The following is a 21,381-nucleotide window of genomic DNA, read 5'->3' on the forward strand; positions in this document are numbered from 1 at the left end:
TGTTCCCCAGGAATCGCTGCCAGTTGCACTAAATGCTGGAGCCGTCACATTCTATTTTCCTTGGCTACTTCTAATAGCATTGCGGACATGGCGGCCAAAGACTAGAGCCGTAGCGAGCTGCTCTCTGGGGTTATGAACCCTGCTCAGAGCTAAACCAGTTACAGTTCTAGGCTGCTGCTTGTCCACGAGGCTAAAGCAAAGTCTGTGACCGAGCAGAAAATTCCAACTCTTCAGAGGAGGGGAGCCTGCAAGAGGGAATGTTGGCATGAGAGTGGAGTGGATGAATCAGTGAATCTAAGAACCTGTTTTTTGCTGGCCAGAGAGACTGTGTTGGAACTAGAGAGGTTTGAGGGGTCACGCTGCAAAATTAGACTCCAGATCTAGGTTTTGGACATTTCAAAGTTTGGATCCAGGTTTTTGTTCAGCCAGTTACAGGAATAGAGGCTGACTGCAAAAATCAGTTCTGGATTTGGGTTTGGCTCACCCACAGAGTGTGATGTGCACTCAGATCTGGGGGCTTGTGTGGGCCTAGTGAACCCCTTTTAGAAAAATGTGCTTAAACAGAGCTCATGCTAACATAGTACAGATGAGTGGAGTGGGAAGTCTAGAGGGGGCACAGGCTGGGTCTTTATGCAGCACTTATTGTCACAGGATTTCCAACCTGGCCAAAACCTGGCAGTACTACATGTCTTACGAGGATCCAGTTCTTGTGAAATTTCAAGAACCAGGATTCTTCTCTGGAACATTTGAGGGTCACTGCTCATTACTCCAGACAGAATTTCAAGTGGTTTTGGTTTTTTTATTATTATTATTATTTTATTTTATTATATAAAATTAATAATCTGTCACCATATTTTCTTCTCTAGTCCTTTGTCATCTTGGTGCTCAGATACTATAGTGCCCTAGAAATACCTAACACTGGTCCAGGACTGGGGCTGCTAGGTGCTACTGCAGTACAAATAAGTAATAGCAGGCAGATAGTTGGAACAGATAGTTGGGACTGAAAAGTGAGAAATAAAAAATGAAACCTTTTAAGCTTCATTCAAAAATAAAGCCACATGTTGGGATCAGACTGAGGCATATCAAGATTTCTCTGGTGAAACGAATTGAACTCGGAGAGCAAGGTTAGCTCTCTGCACCTTACTCACCACAGGAGGCCAGTTCATTGATCTTACATTCTTCTGAAAAATTATGAAGTATTTCCCCATCTTTTTCTTCTTCTTCAGTTATTTGTCTACCTGAGTACCAGGATAAGCAGTCATAGGGAATCCATGCAGCTCAACAGAGTAACACTATCTAGAAGCACTTTTGCAGCCAGTTTGATTGCTTATGATGTAGCCTATCAAGTAGACGAGACGTCCCAGAAGTGGATGACAGATGCTATGGCCATTGGTTTTGTAATGGTTAGGAGTATGCTTTTAAGTAGGAAGCATTGGGAATTAAAGGAACAATCAGTTTTCCAGGACATTTGATCTACTGGGAATGTTTAGGCCAGGAAATTTACAGTGTTGATAATGTAACAGGATTAAAGCTCATTGCTCCTGATTCCATCAGGATCAGCACAGTTTAGTTGCCAGCTATTAGCTAGAGTGCAAAGCCCTTACATGGCAGTTCATTTTCTTATTTGGAGGTCTTACTGTTCACTTCCTGTGTTCTTGCTAAATTTCAAATATTGACTGACTATTGGCAATTTAAAGCACTGTCTATCCTTGAAACCCCATCCTTGGACTGATCTTCACCTAACCGCTCTCTAATCCATGCTAGGCAATAAGAGCGGAGTCACCAGCCGTTGCAGAACTCAGTGGAGGAAGTCTACCCTTCCAGGATTTGACTGGACTAAAATTTGTGGTCCTGTTTTAATTCAAGCTGGTCCCTCTGATAAACTACAGACATTTGTGCCCTGGAATAAACATTGGTGGAGTGTCTAGACTAGCGTTTACAGCAGGGTTAGTTAATGCAGGTTACTTTGCAATCAATTAACTCTTGCTAAAACAGGACCACAAACTCTAGTCTATGCAGCCCCCAGCCCCAAAGTCTGCCATCTGCTGTCACTGAGACCTGCTGGCTGATATTTTAAATCTCATTCCTTTATAGCGAAGAGCATAACAAGAGCTCCTCTCCCTTGCTCTTATTTTAATGCTCCTAGTGATGAATAGGAAGAAAAGCTGCGGTAATCAGAGCATTATTGACGCTGTCACTCCCTTAATAACAGCTCCTGCCAGGTGACTGGAATACCACACTGTCTGCAGTAATGTCATGTAGACACACAAAGCTGGGATTAACATCAAAGAGCTCCAGCACTGGGCTCTGGTGGCAGACTTGCCCTTCAAAGCTTTCTTCAAACTGGTAGCAAATGTGCTAACAAGGCATGAAACAGAGCTTCTGCGACCAAAAAAACCCAAACCAAACAATCAAGCTGTGGAAGATGTTTTGGGTTTTTTAAAGCAGACACGCTTATTCACCCACTGCCTGTAATGTTGAGAGCTGTAAAAAGAACCATCTGCTTTGTAGAGCACTTGGAGATCTCCTGCTGGAACGTGCTATATAAGAGCTAAGCGTTATGATGATTTATTATTATTAGTGCTATCAGAGGTATCATTTTATGGTCACAAAAGATCCCGTGAAAAATCAGCCTGAGCTGAGCTAAATTAGGTCTCCCTTAGGTGACAGTAGTAGATCCCTTATCCTCTCCATGGGCCAGCCCCACCTGAGGGCAATATCATTTACACATTACAACAGGAACAAAGCTATACTGCTGTGTTATAACAGGGTACATGTAGGAGTGAAGACAGGTGCTAAGGTACAAAACGGCTATGGTGACTTCCCTGGTGCAGCCCAGCTAATAGGCAGAGATTTCTTATTAGGTCTTCCCCACCCCCACATTTCTGCTTCGTCCCCTTTTCATGTTCATACAGGTCTGAGCTAAGCATCACTCCATACATGGGCACAGACAATGCTTATGACTGCAAACTCCGCTGAAGCCCCATGCCCAAATAGCACAGGAGAAGACCCTTAATTGAACAATATCCCCTTTAAAGGTATAAAGAGGCCACACTGCCCATATTGCATACAGTCCTACAGTAAACATGTAGAGGCTTGACAGCCTCGCAGAAAATAAAACAACTCAGTGAACAGGGACCCAGCTGTGAAAACAGGACTTCACATCAGTAGGGTTCACATCCATCTCTAGGGTCGATTCATTCAGAGGTGCCAAAAATTCCTTCTAGCTATGCACAGACTTGTACAGACATGCACAGTTGGCTTGGATAGAGAGATGCATAAGAATAGGGGACATTGATGTACCTGAAATCTCCCCTAGACCCCTTGAATTCAGCTCCCTACTGGCCAGATCTACAAACTGAGAGGCCAGTTTTAAGGGCCCTGGGCCATCTCAGTGGGGAGCCAAGTCCTGGGTGGGACCTTCCTCTGATAAAAGCAAGCAGGGTTTCACCTGGCATATTTCAGACTGAGACAGGACAGCAGGGGGCTCTTAAGAGATGTTAAAGACATAAGCTGCTCTTTCATCATGGCCTGTGTTCACAACAAACACATCTTCTTGTAAAGGGCTCAGTTTTTGTAACAGTGAGACATAAAGGCAAACTTTTAAAGTGGGCCAGAGAGAGGGACAACATGCTCTAAGCTATACATACCAAAAGAACACACATTTCCTTTGAAGAGGATTATAATAAAGCTTCAGATTTTAGTCTGGGACAAGACTTGTTATGTTTTGAAAGCTGTCTAGTGCTGTGCTGTGCTCTAAGGGCCAGATTTTTAAAGGTATTTAAGTGTCTAACTCCCACTGAAATAAAACTAAACTAAAATAAAAATCTGGCCCTAAGGCACAGCAAACATTGATAAATTCTGCAAAAAGCCATTTTCTTGGTAGCTAGCAAAAATAATTTCAGGCTGCCAGATAAGTAAATGGGAGGGCACTAACATACGTAACAGGATCCTATAGTGCTAATGCCTCTTCTCAGCTAAATAACAATACCTTGTATTCCTCTCAGCACCTGTGCCTAAAGACCTCAAGAAGATTGACTAACATGAATCACTTAATTGTCCCTGCTCCCCTATGAGGTAGGTAAGTCTCAGTAGTATACCCATTGTACAGAAAGGTAAATTGAGCACAGAGAGGTTAAGTGACTGTATGGCAAAGCTGAGGATACAACTCAGGAATCTTGACTCACTGTCCCGTCACTAATCACTAGATGATGCTGTCTCCCCAGAATTCCTATTAATAGAGATAGCTGCATGTATGTTCAGTCTTATGTTAAGAATAGCTACCATCTGTGCCCAGAATATTTAACTTGAAGTGATTGCTTCCAAAACTTTCCCCCTCTGCTGAGAATTATCAATGAATTGAATTCATTACCTGAAAGTCCAGGTTATTTTCAATCAATGGCAAACTTCATAGCTCCGGTGATTGCTTATACAGAGAGAAGGTGATATTGGTATAATTGTTACCTTAATATAAATTTCTTGACATAAAGGAATCATTCTTAAACCCATCAAGTACCAGACAGGAAACCTTCACAACCTCTGGATGGCAGTCAGGATACAGTATGATATACAGCCGTGGGGAAAGGAGAAATATTAGCCAAAGATGCCAGGGCATACTGCTGCTCTTCCAAAAAGTGCCTTGGGATCTGGGAAGCAGATAGGACTTTGAGGCTGATTTTTGAGAAGTGGAGAGCGTCTGACGTTCCAGCCAAAGTCCATGAAAGCTGTGGTTGCTCAACACCTTTGAAAATCAGGCTTTCTTTACAAGGTGTCATCAGAAAGATGCATGCACATTCACTTAATGTTAATCTAAGGATGGATGAAGGACTGAGTGGGCGCTGCAGATGTAAATTGTCTAGGTAGCTGAAACCTCATCCTGGAAAAACTAAGCTATCCCTACTTCACGTTACAAACAGGAGGCAGAAGACAAAGTTATTTCAAGTATAGCAACAACAGGGTGCTTTGGCATTTTACAGACAGATACAAAGACAGGGTCTTTGCCCCAGAGAACTTACAGTGCTGAGAGAGAGAGAATGCAGAAACACAGGAGAGGAGCACTGTGATTAGAATGGTGTAGCTCAGGTCATCCACAGCTTTTGCTTAGATTTTTTTATTTTAAGGAGTAAAGCTTTTTCATTGTCAGTTTAATATTTGTCTGAGGAGAGGGGCAAGGAAAAAAGGCAGAAACATGTGCAGCTTCCATTCTCCTGAAAGGGTCTGTGCTTTATTAGGAGCTATAGCACCACACCCAGACCAGTGCAGTTTTGTGGGTGCCTGCTTTATTTTGTTAATATCAGCCAGAATTTCTCATCTGGCAAACAACACCAAATTGAAAAATGCGGTAATAGGAAAGCAATGGGTAGAAACTGTAAATTGGAATGTTCACAATGGTGCTGTCTTACATGGGTATGTTAGTGGCATGTGATGTTTACCATCTGTCCCCTGGAAAAGAAAAACATCCTGAGAAACAGGATGTACATTCTCCACACTCCTCCCTCTCAGCAAAAGTAAAAATGAGGAGATCTGGGCTGATTTAAAATACATTACTGAGATTAACATTCCTGGGTTTCTTTGATTTCAGTGTGACCCTCTGATTATTTATCTGTTACCATATCCCTGTTTTAATAAAGCATACTTTCCTCCTGGTAATATCTAGGTCAGACTTTCATGGTTCTCCCTACACCACCACCTGCTTGGATTAGCAGACCACAAAGTAACAGCAGCCATTATTGCTGCTGGGGCCAAAATAATTAAGAGCTATCTCCCTACTAGGTGGAGAAGGGTATCCAAAACGATGCAAGAATATTCCTGGGGAAAAGGCACTAATTTCCTAGGACCCTGACCCTGTCATCAGCTCCTTCCAGGCAGAACCCTGCTTCCATGTGGAGCACATTGCAGGATCGACATCTAGCTGCTTGCTTAGCAAGCCTTACTGCCATGCATAGGGTTAAGTTCAGGGCAGATGAAGGAATTTACCTCTAAGTTTATTGGCAAGGCACTCTTCTCTGGAGCAATGAGTGAGGATAATTCATTAGGATGAGGTGCGTATTTCAGACTATGTCAATTTGCTGTCAGTGCAGGTGGCAGGCAGTGATGTACCACCGTCCTTATCCTTTAGGTTTCCATGTCCGTACCAATAATTTATGACATGGCCCAAAGTCTCAAAGCAACATTGGGATTTATTGTTTCTTTTGAAAAAGCTCACTCCCAGGCCCAGATCTTATATGCAAAGTTTCATCCTGCATCTTATTTTGCATTGCTGAGTTATAACCCCCTAAATTACCAACAGAAGCCCTGGCAAATTCTTGCTAACAGCTCTAATGGATGCTATTATAAGTCTACTGCTCCCTGGCACTGAACCTTCGCATCTCATCTCCATAAAGGGTTGCTGTCAACTTGAAAAATTGCATTTCTGTCTGAAAAAGCGATACTTTCGTTACAAATAATACCTCAGAGATAGTAACTGGAAGAGAGAAGGCTAGGGTGGAAATGTATTTAATACTATTCAGTTTATTTACTTTGTGTGTTTGGTAGCACTTTGTGTCATGTCTGTTTCACTGTTACGCTGATGCACAGTTGTGCTTCCTGTCCCCTGTGCTAGCAAGATGACTTCCTTCCTGCACTGCTCTAAGGAGGATCTCATGCACTCTGTGTCCCAGGCCCTGCACCAATAACAGCAGCAAAGCTGAAGCTGAAAAGGCAGCAAGCAGGTGGAAATGTGCCCAGAGAGGAAGTGGAGTGGGAGGACAGGTGCACTAGGCATGTTGCTCTTGAGTTGCTTTAAGAGATCTTTGTAATATTGCAGAAGAGCAGAAAAACCCTTAGAATATTATTGTACAGACCTTTTGTAAATGTCTGTGCATGCTGTTATTTAAAGGGGCTATATCAGGAATTTGCATTGTTTGAAACTGTCATTTTAAAAGATCTCAAATTGTCAGTGTATAACACTGTTGCTTTCTCTTGGGATGCCAAAGCTGTCCCTGCCAGGATCTGCGTCTAAACACAGAAGGAAGGATTCACACTTGGCATGAATCCTTTTCCATTAAAAAGGCAAATGACTGGCGAAGTGTTCTACTGACAGGCATCGGCTCCCTCCAGTTCTGCCAGCCTCCCCAGGAATCCGCTCAAGTGCCTCAGCCCACAAATGTGCTTGCACATGACAGGCATTTTGCGAACCAGTGAATAATCTCCCCTTCCCCCCTCTTTTTATGCCAAAGTAAGTGGCTCTGTTTGGGCTGTGGCAGGCACCTGATTCATCCCAGCCTCTCATCGCCCCACCCCCAGACTGTGCCTTTCTACAGATATACTGGGATGGTGGCTCAAAGTAGAAGGCCAAGTTCGCCATCTTCTGGGGAAAACACGCAAGCTCCCTGAGAAACAAGGTGGGTGAGGTAATCTCTTTTAGTTAGTGGCCCAACTTCTGTTGGTTAAAGAGAGAAATTTTCAAGCTACACAGAGCTTTTATTCAGGTCACTGCAAACAAGCTACCTGGACAGTTGGCACAAAGTATTCCCTCTCTCCTGTTCAGGGCTGGTTTAACCCATCACTGGGCCATAGGCAAACATACACCTCTAGGTCCCTCTACTGGCCAGCTAAACTAGCTGCTCCCAAGCAGGATGGATCCAGGTATATTAACCCTGTCCTGACCAGCACAGCTGCACTAGTGTTCTATTAACCCAAGCATGTCTGGTTCCTCCTGCACAGCTGTTGCTTAGTTAATCCTCTCCTACCCAGGTCAGTGACTAGCTCCTGATGCACGGACACTGCCTTATTGACCCCCTTGTGTCTGCCCTGCCCAGGGCTCCCCTCCCAGCTGGCTGGCCCATACGGGCACTCACTGCAGCTCTCTGTCCAATAGCAGTTCTTGAGGCTGTCACTGAGCGAGTCCGGTGTGCAGAGCAAAGGGGACGTGGTCTGCTGGAAGGCGAAACTCTGGTGCAGGAGCCAGCCCCATGGCAGCCGTGAGGAGGAACAGTGCTGACCAGCGTTCCCTCTAATTTTTCCCATGCACGTGCGGAATTAATTTTGTTACGTGCACCAATATGGAGGTGATGGATGACACATCACCTCTATATCGGTGCACATAAAAAAATTCATGTTGCAGGGCTGGGGCCGAGACGTTCAGAGTGTGGGAGGGAGCTCAGGGCTGGGGCAGAGGGTTGGGGTGTGTGGGGGGGTGAGGACTCCAGCTGGCGTGCAGGCTCCGGGCTGGGGCAGAGGGTTTGGGTGCAGGCTGTGGCTGGGGGTGCAGGTTCTGGGGTAGGGCTGGGGCTGAGGAGTTTGGGGTGCAGGCTGCCCCGGGGCTACGCTGGGGAGAGAGGACTCCCCTAAGCTCTCTCTCCCCACAGCAGCACCTGGGCTGGAGGGGAGAGGTGCCTCTCCCTGCCGTGGCAGGTCCGGGGCTGGGGGAGAGGCATCTCTCCCCGCTGCAGCCCTGAGCGCCTGCAAGGCACTTAATAGGCTGCTGTGTGGCCAGGCAGCTTAGAGGGAACTTATGTGCTGACTGCCCCCTTGTTCATTTAAATTTCCTCTGGCTGCTCCTCCATCATGACAGATGGGCAGCTGGGCCAAATTTGAGTGGGTGGCAGTGCTGGTGCCCAGGGTCACAGCACCATTCAGGTTGCCCCCCCCACCCCAAATTTGGGCCGTAGGCATGTGCCTCCTTTGCCTATGCATTAATCTGACCCTGCTTCTGTTAGCATATTCATGAGAGAGGTGTGATCTGAGGACAAAACCAGGCATGAAAGTCTGCTGTATTCTGGCGCTGCTATGCTCTGTAAACTTGGGCAAGCTGCAGACCCCCTCTGTGCGTGTATCCATCAAATGTGGGTTACCATCCTTACCTATCTATCTCATGGGCACAACACATCCATGGGTGTAAAACTCAGTATTCTTATTATGCACCAGTGCATCATTAATGGATTTCAGCAGCAGCTTCAGAAATGTCAGTGGATTTATGTGTACTTTGTCAGCCCAAGAAATGAAGAGTTACGAGGAGATGCTGCTGTGGCCACAGACCAAAGCAGGCTCCCCCTACATTTAAAGTGGCAATGACTGGACGTGATAACTAGCAAGTGCACTGGTGCACCCCTTTAGAGCACACGGAAAATCAGGAAATCCACAGTTGCTCGGCCCACCTAGTGATTATTTATTAATGGACTAATTAATTAGTTTTACTAGTGTATTATTCATTGATAAATATTCAGGCCATGATTTTAAGAAATGGATGCAGACAGTTAGGCTCCCAAATCGGCACCTAAATAAGTGCCCTGATGTTCAAGGGCTGAGCACTCAGCATCACCCATTGTCTTTCAAATCATATTGGAAAAGTCTCAGTTACTTGTCTCTAATTTTTAATTTGTCTCTGCTGTTTGGGAGGAAATATGGTCTAATGTGTAGTGCATGGGACGTCAGACATGCCGGGCTTCACTGCCAGCTCTCTCACTGACTCCTTGTGTGGCCTTGGGCAACATTTCTTATGGCTCAATTTCAGACATGCCAAACCCGTGAAAAAAACACAGAAATTGGGCTTGTTTTTGGCTTAATTGGCTTGTGAGTTGCTTGCTGGTTAGTTTTTGGCTTATTGCTTGATTGGCTTGTAGCTTGTTGCTTTTTTTTTTTTTTTTTTGATCGGCTCCCAGTAAGCAGAGGGGGGGGGGCAAGCAGGGGCAAGGCGGGGAGAGAGTCGGGGTGCACAGTGGGCCCACCACAATCCCAGACTGCACGCCGGGGGATCTAGTCATATACAGCATTGGAGTTCGTAGGGTTGGGTTGTTTTGGCCTTGTTTTGAAAGGGGATTAGCTTGATTATTGGCTTATTGTGAAAGCCGGGGTGCTTATTTACTGTGTGAAAGTTGGCAACTGTGCTCAATTTACTCATATGTATAACTGGGACACTAATTCCCAATGTGCCTGCCTCTGAGATGTGTTTGTGAGGCTTAATTCATTGGTATTTTTAAAGTGATTGGCAATACCTGAATCAGTGCTATCATCACCCTATTAGTGCTAGTGGATAATGCTGTACAACATTTTAGGATACAGCAGTAAGGGGACATATAGTATTGCCTTGTACTGGTACAGAGCTTGCTAGCATGGTGACATCTCTGATGTGCTTATTGGAAAGCAGAAAACCTATAGAAGCTTAAATTATATAACCTTAATCAAGTTACATCTAGTATGTGACAGCTATTCAATAAGCAAGGCCCAAGTGGCGCTGGTATTAACCTTCTATATAAAAAGAAATCCGCCAACCACCTACCGAAAAGCTGCCCAGAAAGAAGAAAAATGCACAGAGGTTAGTGTAATCACTATACCATTGTAATGAAAGTTTCTAATGCCAGCAAAGGTGCTGCGGATGAAGGCAGTCAGTCATTGGCATGGTGTTCAGAGCCAACCACCATGCAGAGCACAATCTGGCTCTCATGGTAGTGAGAGTGCTTTCGTCTGAATACGTTCTCTTCGGAAGGAGCTATTGTCCTCAAACGAGAGGACTGAAAAATCAGCGAGACTCCCTCTTATAATAAAGGCCCCAGACTACTTCAGTAACGTGAACGAACATGTTTAAGTGTCCTCATCAGGAACCCAAAAATCTATGCTGGGGGAGCTTACATCTTGAAAGGCAGTGTGATCAAGGGGTTGGAAAAGAGACTTCTGAGCCGGGACTTGGGTTCTAGTCCCCGCACTGCTAATGATTCATTAAGACCTTAGGCAAGTCGCTTTACTATTCTATGCCTTAGTTAAGCCACCTGTATATTATTTCCCTGAATTAATTAGGGATTGTAAGGACTAAGACCCTTTTCTACATGCTAAAGAAGTGCAGACTGTCATTAATTAAAGACGGGCCTGAGCTGCGGTGTTCAGATCCAGAGTTTCTATTGGGCACATTATAGAACAAGGAGCCTACATGAAGCGTGGATCTAGATCAACTCAGCTATTCTCTTTCCCCACAAAACAGCGTGAGGGAGTTTGAATGAGATTTTGCCTCAGGCCCATCTTTAATTACATCCATGAGATGGGAGAGGGCAGGAAAGATGAGACTCATTTGATCTGGAGCTTCACTCCAAAAGGAGGAAAGAGACAGCTAGAGGATCAGCTCTGTCTGAGTAAGAAAGGAACAAACCTGAACTCGCGACCCAACCAATACAGAGGGAACGTGTCTGGAGAGAAGCGAATGTATTCAGAATAAACCTGAAGTCAATCAAGTAACAGTTTATTTTTTTCTTTTATTAAAAAGATTCATTTTACATGAAGATGTAACTTGGCCTTTTGCGGGTACAGACACCAGCTGTGGTACACACAGTTGCTATTGATTCTTTATCATCTAAATTTCTCTTCACACCTTTTTTCGTTCTGCAGGGAAGACAAGGCCTAAGACTATTAAACCCAACATAAGTGAGCAAAACCCAACCCCCTTTTCTTTTCAGCCAGAAGGAGGAAATTACTTGCTACTAAAGATGTTCCAACCCAGTTACTTACAGTGAGCTGCTCAGACTAGTCATTTTGCAAATAGTAATATGGAGTCAATCAGAAGGGAATGCACTGCAGAATAATTGTCCTATTTCAAAACATTATCCTATAATAACAATCTGTAGCCTAGCTATGCCTCATTGAGAGGGAGAGAGAGATACGTACAGCATGCACCTCAGTACACACAGCTTCGAGAGAGAAGCACTCTTGTTGTCTGGTAATGCTGGAAGCCAGCCCATCAGCTAGCCTCAGTCTTTTCGTCCCTAATCTTAGGGCAGGGAAACAGCGTTCGCTCCACTGGCTGCTGCTATTTCCCATTATAACCCTTGCGATTAAGTCAGGCTCTGAGTCCTTAAATCCTTCTCTGAATGGGAGACCAGTTTTTGTTCAACAACATTAGGAAAATACTTTTGGCACCAGAGCAAGTACACCTTGAAGCATCTGCTTTTGGAAAGCTGTGTTATTACCTCCCCCTTCCCCACCCCCCAACAAAAAAAAATCAAACAATTTTTAAATTTTGATTGGTAGAGAAAGAGAGAGATACCAGTCTGTAAGATATCAGAGCTCTATTTGTAATAGAGGAGAGTTCCTTTCCAGGTACAAATGGCAGGTGAAATTCACATCCCAGGCATTCATTTGTTTGCTACAGTAGAGAGTTGATCTCGGATCCTTCCCAGACCATCTAACATAGTGTCTAGGGTTTCTTTATTCAGCTCCACAGTCACTGAAGAGATCACAGGGCTATCCCCACACAAGGCAGCATCTTCCTGAATCTGAAATAGAAATGTGGTTTGCGCTCACATGAGACATCCACATATACAACCCCCTCCCCCACAATGTTTCCATTCGAATCAGAATTGATTGGAGATGGACTAAAAATAGCTGACCTACACCACAATTTCCCCTCCTGAAGGACCACAGTGTGCTCCCCAAATTGTGTACATCACCAATGAAATGCAGCTTCCTCTGTGGGAGAAGGTGACAATGAGTAAAGGGGAGGTTCTGACCAAGGATACCAGGGCAAAACCCTCTCTTACTAGAAATATCAGTGGGCTCTGTGTACACAGAGCACACAGCTACCAGATTTTTCTCTCCCCGCCGAATCTCTCCTCCAGAAGAGACCGCCCATCCCAGCTCACTTTAATGGCTCTTGAAGAATGAGGGGTTGAGTAGACCCTCCTGGGATTTAAACTTTTATGTCCAGGGAGTCTAGCTATTTCCACCCCATCTCAGCTGATCAACATATCAGTGAGTGAGGTCTCTTCAAAGGCTACTGTGAGACAAACACTATCTCCAGAATAATCTACTAAAGAGAGGGTGTGCTAAAGAGTGAATAACTGTCTTGGAGGAAGGGCAGATGGCACTTTATGATTTGCTAGGCTAATGCTGTCCCCATATTTCAGAGAACGCATGTTGTCCTCGGGCCCAGCAAGCTGGCTCCTCGTAACAGCAGAGCACCCTCCCATACTGCAAAGAGTCTGTCACGGTTTCCCTCTAGACCTCATACAGGCGGGTTCCAAGTATACTGCTTTCTTGCATTATTTCTGTTTGTGCCCATCTAGCAGCACGAGTAGCTTGTCACTGAACTCTTCTGTGCTGCCAGAGAGTTCAGGTGCAGGAGAGTCAGTCACCTAGACACTATAACCCATGGAGGGTTGGAATCGATTAGCATTACCTTCAACTGTAGCAGGCAGGTGGGGACTGCCATTCTGCCGATGCTGTCCGAGGACGTCTTGATGTCCACTCTCCAGTCCATATCAACCAGCCGAGGCAGGGAGACTGTAGGATTGAAAGTTACATGTTAGTTAAATTAATGACTTGGGCTTGTCCACATGCAGTGATTCCAGCCTTTGCAATGGGAGCCAGCGAACTGTTGCAGATCCCATTTCCATGCCGGAAAATTGCACTGAAACAAACCAAAGGCTTCTAATTTCAACAGAGGCACTTGGCACCTTCTGGTTCCCAATCAGCCCTCTGCTCTGCACTATGCATAAGCGGCTGGCAGCTGGACACCCCCTCCCGTGGCAATGAAACAGCACACAAGGTTATCACAGCACCCCACGCAAGGGTGGTAGCATGCAAGACAACCCTAGAAAGAGTGTAAAAGAACTGGGGGAGGGGAGCAATAAGGTTCACTAACTCCCCTCTCCAAAGGCATCCCAGCATCCCTCTTGCCTTATTGAACTAGCTTGCTGCCTGCAGCTTACAACCAGCATTTGAGCGTGCCCTGATTTGAGCCCTACAGTGTGTCTCAAAGATAAATCATGTAGGAATGATCTGAAAACTAAGCAATGTAAAGTATACGATTTCCACCTCCATGCCTGCTAGCAAAGGAACTCCAGTGTGCAGTGTATGTGCAAGGGGACATCCACCTCCCTGCGCCTGGCCAATTCATTAAAAGCACTGAGACACTTCCACTTGATGGATGACTAATGGACCTTATTTTTATTGGACTAGAGCTAACGAATTCAACAGCAATTCAATGCAATACTCATGTACATGCTTAAGAGGCCCGGAACACTATAAACCATTCAAGAGAATAAGGCTCTTTGAACATGGCTGACAGTTCAATCATTTGTATGTCTGTATACCACCTAGGAGAGCAAAGGGTTACATCATCTCATCTGACAAGAGTGCCCACAGTCTAGCTGTGTCTTTCAAGGTTATTAAGAGGTCAGAGGCTGTGCAAGCTTCAAAGCATCAATACTAAAGCAAGTCTGCCAAGGCAGCAGGATGATCACATGACTCACTGTGTGTCCAAACTGGAAAAGCTACTGATACATGAAAAGCCTTGGAAAATAACTACAAACTGCACTCCAAAGCAGAGCTGGGCGGGAAACTGTTTTCCCATCCTGCAAAAATATAAATAAATAAATAAAATAATTTCCCATTCACCACCTGGAGGAAACCGAGACCTTTCACGGAAAAGCAAAGAGAGACCCCAAAACAGCCTGGTGGTCAGGGGACTCACCTGCAATGGGAGAGCCAAGTTCAAGCACTGACTCAGCCCAGTGCGGAGCCTGCTCTTGCCATCTGTCCCCAGAGCTGAACCCCAGGAAGCATTGCAGCCTTGGGTGGCAAGCGCTTGTCTTTGGAAGCCACGCCCAGTTACAGTCCAGTGTTTGGCAGCATTCACAACACAATGTAAGATGCATCTGTTTAGTCTTGTCTTTTAATTGGCAAGGGAGTCACTACCGGTAGATTTGGAGGCCGAGGAAACTGTCCTAATTTTTATGAGCGTGTCAATCGACCATTCAGAATGTTTGTTGTTCCAATCATCATATCAGCCACTCTGTAATGTGCAGCAGATGCCTTATAAACAGCAAAAGCATAATCCACCATTTCCCAGAAAATAATCTCTCTTTCCAACAGGATATTCCACCATGTTCAGCAGTTAGTACTAGGTTAAAATAACGGCCAGAACCCCTAGAGCAGGGATTCCTGAACGTGGTCCAAGGGCCACCAGCAGTCAGGAGAGCCATTGCTGATAGGCCATGGAGAGTTGGTTGGGCACATGGCGCTAGCTCATCTCATTTCCTAGATCATACTGCAATGTGAAGATATGTGCAAAAGCACGGTTAGGACAATATTTAGTGTAAGCAATTGCTGTAATTGCCAGTGATGTTATGCAACCATGGAACAACCTCTCCCCACGATTTGTATTTTATCAAGATGTTTGAAAACCCCTTCCCTAACGATTTTCTTACGGCAGTGTTTTCCCAGAGTGTTCGGGAAAACATTCCACTGCCCCCCCACCCCATTGGGAGGGGCAAAGAGGGCCCACACTGGCCTCGAGTTGTTCTCTAGAGTGTCAGCTTGCTTTAGAAAGAAAACTCTTTCAAATAAAAGCTTTAAAAAAACAGTGTAGCAAGTGTAATCAATGCAGACATCTGCCTGAGTTTGCAGACAGCTTGAAAAAATGTCTCTGAGGCGTGAACTGTCCAGGCACTTACAAAGGGGGCTAATTCAGATGCCAGTGACGATGCTTTAATTGTCCGCATTGTTAACTGTTCACTAAACACCAAAGCATGTGAGAAGGCCGAGGAATTGTACTATAAAGATCTATGCTAGTGTTTTCTATACCATGTGGGAGTGGGGGGGCTAGAGAGCAAGGACAGTTTGGGATGGCACTGAAGATGTATACACTGAAATACATAAGCCCTTGACAATCCATGGGAAGGTTGCAGGGTGGGGACAACATTGGTTTCACTTCCTGAAGGGGGGCTCAGTTTTCAAAGAAGTTTGGCAAACACCATTTTAGTATACCTCAGAGTTTTACATTTCAAGGTCTTGCTAATCATTTTGGAAATATTCATAGCCTTAAAATGCAACCTGCTACTTACTCTGACTTGATTGTGCTTCACTCCTCCAGACGGAGCTGTGAAAGGGAAGAGAGAAAAAAAATATATGATCAGGGCTTTAAAAGAGATTACAGCAGCAGTGCAGAACAGGGATGGTGAGTAATGTGGCTCCTTTCTGAAGGATCAGTCAGAAAAAATGGGTGGAGATATGAGACTAGCCATAGCAGGTGGCAACTTTATTGTACCAACTGGAAGAGTTGATGGGGTGAAGAAACTAGAACAAAGGAGAAGGTTGGCCGTGGTATTCAAGACAAAATTGCTTTACCATCAGAAACTCAGTGCAATTTACTGATGACCTGTACATTTATCTTCAGGCTCCACAGCATAAGCTTTAATCTTTAAATTTTCTCCCTTACCTGTGAGACAGTCTGATAGGTGGTAATAATGGGCCATTGGTTAAGGCACTAGTCTGGGATTTAAGTGACAGAGGTTCAATTCCCTGCTCTACCACATGCTTCCTTGGGCTAGTCACTTAGGCCCGGATCACAAAAGGACGTAGGTGTTGCAATACCTTTTAGGTGTCTAGAAAACCACAGGAACAACACTGCAATCCGCAACACCTGAGTTAGGTGCCATGGGCCCATAAAATGAATGGGGGAGAGAGAGAGATGCCTTTGAACTAGATCCACAAAAGCCAGTGCATTAGACGGGGAGCCACCTAAGCCCCACCCCTCTCACAGAGATAGGCACTATATATGGGCTGCAGGGAGGCACCTATCTTTGCTAGTGATCTGCAACCAGGAACCCCTCTGCTGGAATCATATGACTTAAGTGCCTAAGTCATTTCTTGTGAAAATGAGTTAGGTGCTTGCCTCTGTCCACATAAAACAGCTGGAGGAGGATGGAAAGGTGGTACTACCCCCCCTTATAACTTATCCCAGGTGAGTGCTCTCACCAGAGTCATGTGGGAGACCCAGGTTCAATTCCACCCCTCTGCTTGAAGGACACAAAGGATTTTAACAAAGGTCTCCCACCTCTCAGGAGAATGCTCTAACCACTGAGCTATAGGATATTCTAACACAGGGCTCCCTCAGTCTCTCCTGTTGAAGCTGTTCCACTGTGTATAAATAGAAGTGACTGGAGCAGGGGAACTAGAACCTGGATCTCCCACCCAGAACTACAGAGTCACGCATTCTCTCTCTCGCCAACCCAATGACTCAGAGCTTGAGAAAATCCCGTAGATCAGTGGTTAAGAGTGCAGGGATTGCTCTGGGGCTTAGATGGAAGTCTGGATGCCTAGAAGGAAGAAGCAGTGCATGTGCTCAGAGGCACAAACTCAGGCCCTGACGGAAGTGTTACCCTGAAAATTTAGGCTGAGTTTACCCATGTGAATTTAGATGCCTACATGATTTGGCGAGAGTTTTGTGGATCACAGTGAAGCCTGAAACTGGAGTTTAGGCACCTTAATACCTTTGTGGATCTGGGTCTTTATTTGTCTCAGTCTCAGTTCCCTCTGTAACACCGGGAAAGTAGTACTTGCTCTCAGGGGTGTTGTGAGGATAAATACATTAAAGATTGAGGTGCTCAGATACCATGGTAATGGAGGCTAGATAACTACCATCGACAGACTGAGGGCTTGTCCCCTACCGCCATGTTTCTCAATCTTTTTGATACCAGGGACCGGCTTGCAGCCTTCCTAAATTGTGTCATGGAGATCTCAGGGACCTGTTGTTGAAAAAACCCTGCCTTACCCCTTCCTAAACTCTTGTGGAAAACCTTAGCACGCATTCCAGGGTATAATCTACCATTCTATTGCAGGAAGTACCGTATTACATTACATCCCTCCCCGGCCCCATGGTGCTCAATGACTGTGGCAAAGGCTCACACCATTACCCCTTCGAATGCTGAGGTGTTCCAGACTGCCAGCCATGTGAATACTTGGTATGTCTAACACCCTCTTGCTTTACATCCAAATGAAAATCAAATGGCAAGCACTTACACATTTTCCAAAATTATCTTGGTCAGGAGGTTTTTTAGACTCTGGTGGAAGTTCTGTGGGAAAAGAGAGAGAATTTCTTCCGCAGATGACAGGCCCCGATACACAACGTGCCTGGTGAGGTTGTGCAAACAGCAGACCAGCTGCAGGAAAGGAACAGATAATGGAAAAGAAGCTGAAGTGATTAAGGGTACCACATACTGCACGGGGAATGACTTAATGACTTCAGATGGGGTGCAGGGCAGTGTACGTTCATAGGCCAAGCTCCAGCAATCAGATGCACACTGGCAGGCTCTCATGAAGCCAACTGCAAAATCAGTCATATAATTTCATTTTATGTAAGGAATGACAGCCCTTGATACGTGCTGCTCACAATCCACTGTACTCCAACCTGCACTCTCCAAACACAGACAACTCCAGCTTCCTGTTCAAAATTCTGGGCCATGTCATCCAACTAAGTACTAAGCCCTTTACTAAATACTATAATTATAACTACTGCCCCATGGCTTTCAAAAACAGCCAGGGCCCGATCTTCCGTGGCGCTGAGCCTCTGGAGAGCCCTCTGACTTCAATATAAGAAAGTGACGTCCTAATTGCTCATATTACTACTTTACAGAAGAAATTACAGTTAAGGATGAACTGGACACATGAAGTTACAGAAACTGGAAGCAGAATATGTTTATTGGGTTACCTTACCCATCCCACTGCTGATGAAGGTTTGCGTCCTATAGTATGTTCCTACCTATATTTTGTACTAGTTGTTCAGCCTTGGGAAAACGGAAAATCAATGGGACTTGAACTCCGAAGTCACTTAAGCAATTTTGAATATTTTAACCCTAGATCTTGAAAAAACATAAGCTGGTTAGCATGATTTAGGCCCAAATCTTGCATGGTATTCTATAGGACACAGGTGTCTGTGCCAGCTGATCCTGATGTAGGACTGGGGTTTTAGCCATGGGCAGCAACTCAGTTTGAACAGAGCAAGTTTTAAAGCCATATTTTCACTCAACTCGTAGAATGAAACACAATGTATTAAAAACCTTGGCTAGGTAAATGGAGGAGGGAAAAAAACCTGTTTGGATTGTACCCAGTGCTTTCTTAACTTACTGCATGAAATAATTCAGAGTGGCTTTTAAAGGCATTTAATGTTTGCTCATACACTGCTACAATTGCTTCATTATATTTAAACACTTTAGATCTTTAAGGGGCTTTGCTAACATTGACCCAATTCATGACCCCTGCTGTAAGGTAGATGAATATATATTGAATTTGTATCCATTTTGACTGAGCAGATTTTCCCATTTTGTGCTCAAGTATCTGTGAGGACGTCCTGTCCTCACAGGCCAACACAGAGACCTAGTGGAATTCTGAGCCAGCCTGACTGCAGCAGTGAGGACTTTGTACTGCCTCATTAGCCATCACAGTGAAAGCAGATTATTAACTAACTGCTTTTAGTTTCAAAATCTGCTTCTCACCAGTGTTCGGCTGCTTGTGAAGAGAGGAGCCAGAGGGAAAAGCACCTGTTACATGCAGGCCCTGTCAATAAGATTATTGTCATTGCTGAAGTGTCATTGCCCTCTTACTTGAGCTGCTTCTTCTGATGTCACAGACAGATTGGAACAGGTGCTGTCAATCAATTTGCTTGAGCCTCTTGTTGAGCTAGAAAAGCACTCTTGGCATAGTTGTCTAACTATATCCTTTGAGGAAGCCTGGAAAATAATGAGCGCGGGGTTCAGAAACCATTGTTTATATGCAAAGAAACCAGTGAGTACTTCTATAGTGTTTTACAACTGCAAAGCACTGAACTAATAACTACTTACGCTTCAAAACTTCCCTGTGCAACAGGTTGGCATTATACTAATTTTGCAGACAGAGAAGTGATTTGCCTGAGGCCACATAGGGAGTTGGTGGCAGGAGCAGAATTGGAATTTAGGAGCACCAGGCTCCGAATCCTGTGTTCAGATCATACTGTGTTGCTGAATTATTTATGTGTGTTTTCAAAAATGGAATCCCCCCCCCTTTTTTTTTAATCCTTAAAAGAGCGACAAATTAAATCAGTCCTACAAATCCTGTTACAATGCTACCTGACCACACCAACCAGGAAAAAAATACTGCTTGAAAGGATGGGGGCAGGGGTGTCATTTATTAATACAGAAGCTTTCATTTTTCATTCTTCTGGTTCTGTCCTTAAGAGGAGACAGGGCTTGTAGAGCTCATTTATGTGCATGGAATTGATCCACCATGGGGAGGCAGCATATTTTGAATGCATCACAAATTTAAAACCTCCTCTCCCTTGTTTCCAAAGTTTGCATAAATGACTACATACAGTTCATCTCTATAAGCAGCAGCTTCCAAAGTGTTGAGCCCCGAAGAGAAGAGAAACACCATTTAAGGCTCAAATACTTTTCATTCTCTCTTTTTATTAGTCACATTTAGCTGGCATATTTCTTCCTAAACTGCTTTAAAAGCTCTATCCAGGGATCAGTGAAATGCAGCCACCTCTTGGGCAGAATTCAGCAGTTGTTTAACAGTACCGGGATTTTAAAAAGCAAACATCATCATGCTAACTTAGTACATTTGTGTCTTCTTCTTTTTTTTTTTTTTTTTTTTTTACCTTCAATAAGATCTGCAGAGCTGCAAACTGCTCTTCTCTCACTGCAGCCATCTTCACTCTGCCATGTGACTCTATCATGTGACTGCAGACACTAGAAATCTCAAGAGGTCAGTTTAAGTCATATGACTAGAGCTTCAGTTGCCTGGCATTCTGGAAGTTGTAGTTGTAGCTGCAGCCTGATGGAGAATAAAAATATTGGTGGTTATTTTCATCTGAAGCCATTTAAAAATGTAATGGCTCAGATAGATAGTTCCTGGCATGGTTTTTTAACAGTATATTGCTGAAGCATGACACTGCAAACACTTAGGCATACGGGTAGCTTTACTTACATGAATAATTCCTAGTGAAGTCACTGGGACTGCTCACATGAGTAAAATTACTCATGTGAGTGTTTGCAGAACGGACGCCTGGCTTTGTAAAGGGGCACTGTCAATTTAAATTTGGCTCAAGGTTTGGCTGTTGTAGAAACAAGCTATTGTGAAGCCCAACACCAACAAAAATATTTCCACAAATGTAAAAACAAAAGCCAAAACCTCCAACAAAAGCAATTGTTTAAGTAAATAAACATTCCCCTGCTGAATTTCACACCCAAATTTTACAGCACTAAAGGCTGAAAAATGAAACTTATTCTAAATTACCAGAACTCAGAGGATTCATTGATTCTCATTGTCCATTTTGCACAGAGACTGTTTTCTGCTTCCGTTTCCCTGGCAGATCCCATACCTTTCTCTAAAACTATGCTACTCTATGTGATCGCAAATGTCCCTGAGCTAAAGCTCTGTATAGGAGTTTGTACTTGCTCTGTGTCCTTCATTCAAGAATCTCAAAGTTGTATAGAAACGTTAACTTTATGTACGCACTGTAGCACCCCTGTGAGGTACGTGAGGTGCACTGTACCTTAGTGTTGTTTTTATTATTGTAGCCAATTTACAGTTGAGTAATCCTACTTAGATTGTAAGCACTATCTTTTTGTTCTGTGTTCGCACAGCGCCTAGCAGAATGGG

At 44.4% G+C, this 21,381-nt stretch overlaps 1 protein-coding gene across 1 annotated transcript; it reads right to left on the reverse strand.

Moving 5' to 3' along the window:
* Nucleotides 1–11,202: 11,202 nt before the first annotated feature.
* COMMD9 (COMM domain containing 9) lies at nt 11,203–20,481 on the reverse strand. The gene is made up of 6 exons (XM_073348002.1): nt 20,378–20,481; nt 19,347–19,472; nt 17,767–17,906; nt 15,810–15,844; nt 13,142–13,245; nt 11,203–12,239 (listed from the first exon to the last, which is right to left on the reverse strand). The coding sequence occupies exons 1-6, from the start codon at nt 20,453–20,455 to the stop codon at nt 12,099–12,101; spliced, it is 624 nt and encodes a 207-aa protein (XP_073204103.1). The 5' UTR covers nt 20,456–20,481; the 3' UTR covers nt 11,203–12,098.
* Between the last annotated feature and the right edge of the window lie 900 nt (nt 20,482–21,381).

Source organism: Lepidochelys kempii, chromosome 6, assembly GCF_965140265.1.
Source record: "Lepidochelys kempii isolate rLepKem1 chromosome 6, rLepKem1.hap2, whole genome shotgun sequence".
NCBI classification, from domain to species: Eukaryota; Metazoa; Chordata; order Testudines; family Cheloniidae; genus Lepidochelys; species Lepidochelys kempii.

Coding starts and splice junctions, on each gene's coding strand:
- COMMD9 (XM_073348002.1), bottom strand. CDS start 20,455: ATGATAGAGTCACATGGCAGAGTGAAGATGGCTGCAGTGAGAGAAGAG. Junction 19,473..20,377: donor CTCTGCAGATCTTATTGAAG/GTAAAAAAAAAA, acceptor ATTATTTTCCAG/GCTTCCTCAAAGGATATAGT. Junction 12,240..13,141: donor CCTGCCTGCTACAGTTGAAG/GTAATGCTAATC, acceptor TTTCTATTTCAG/ATTCAGGAAGATGCTGCCTT.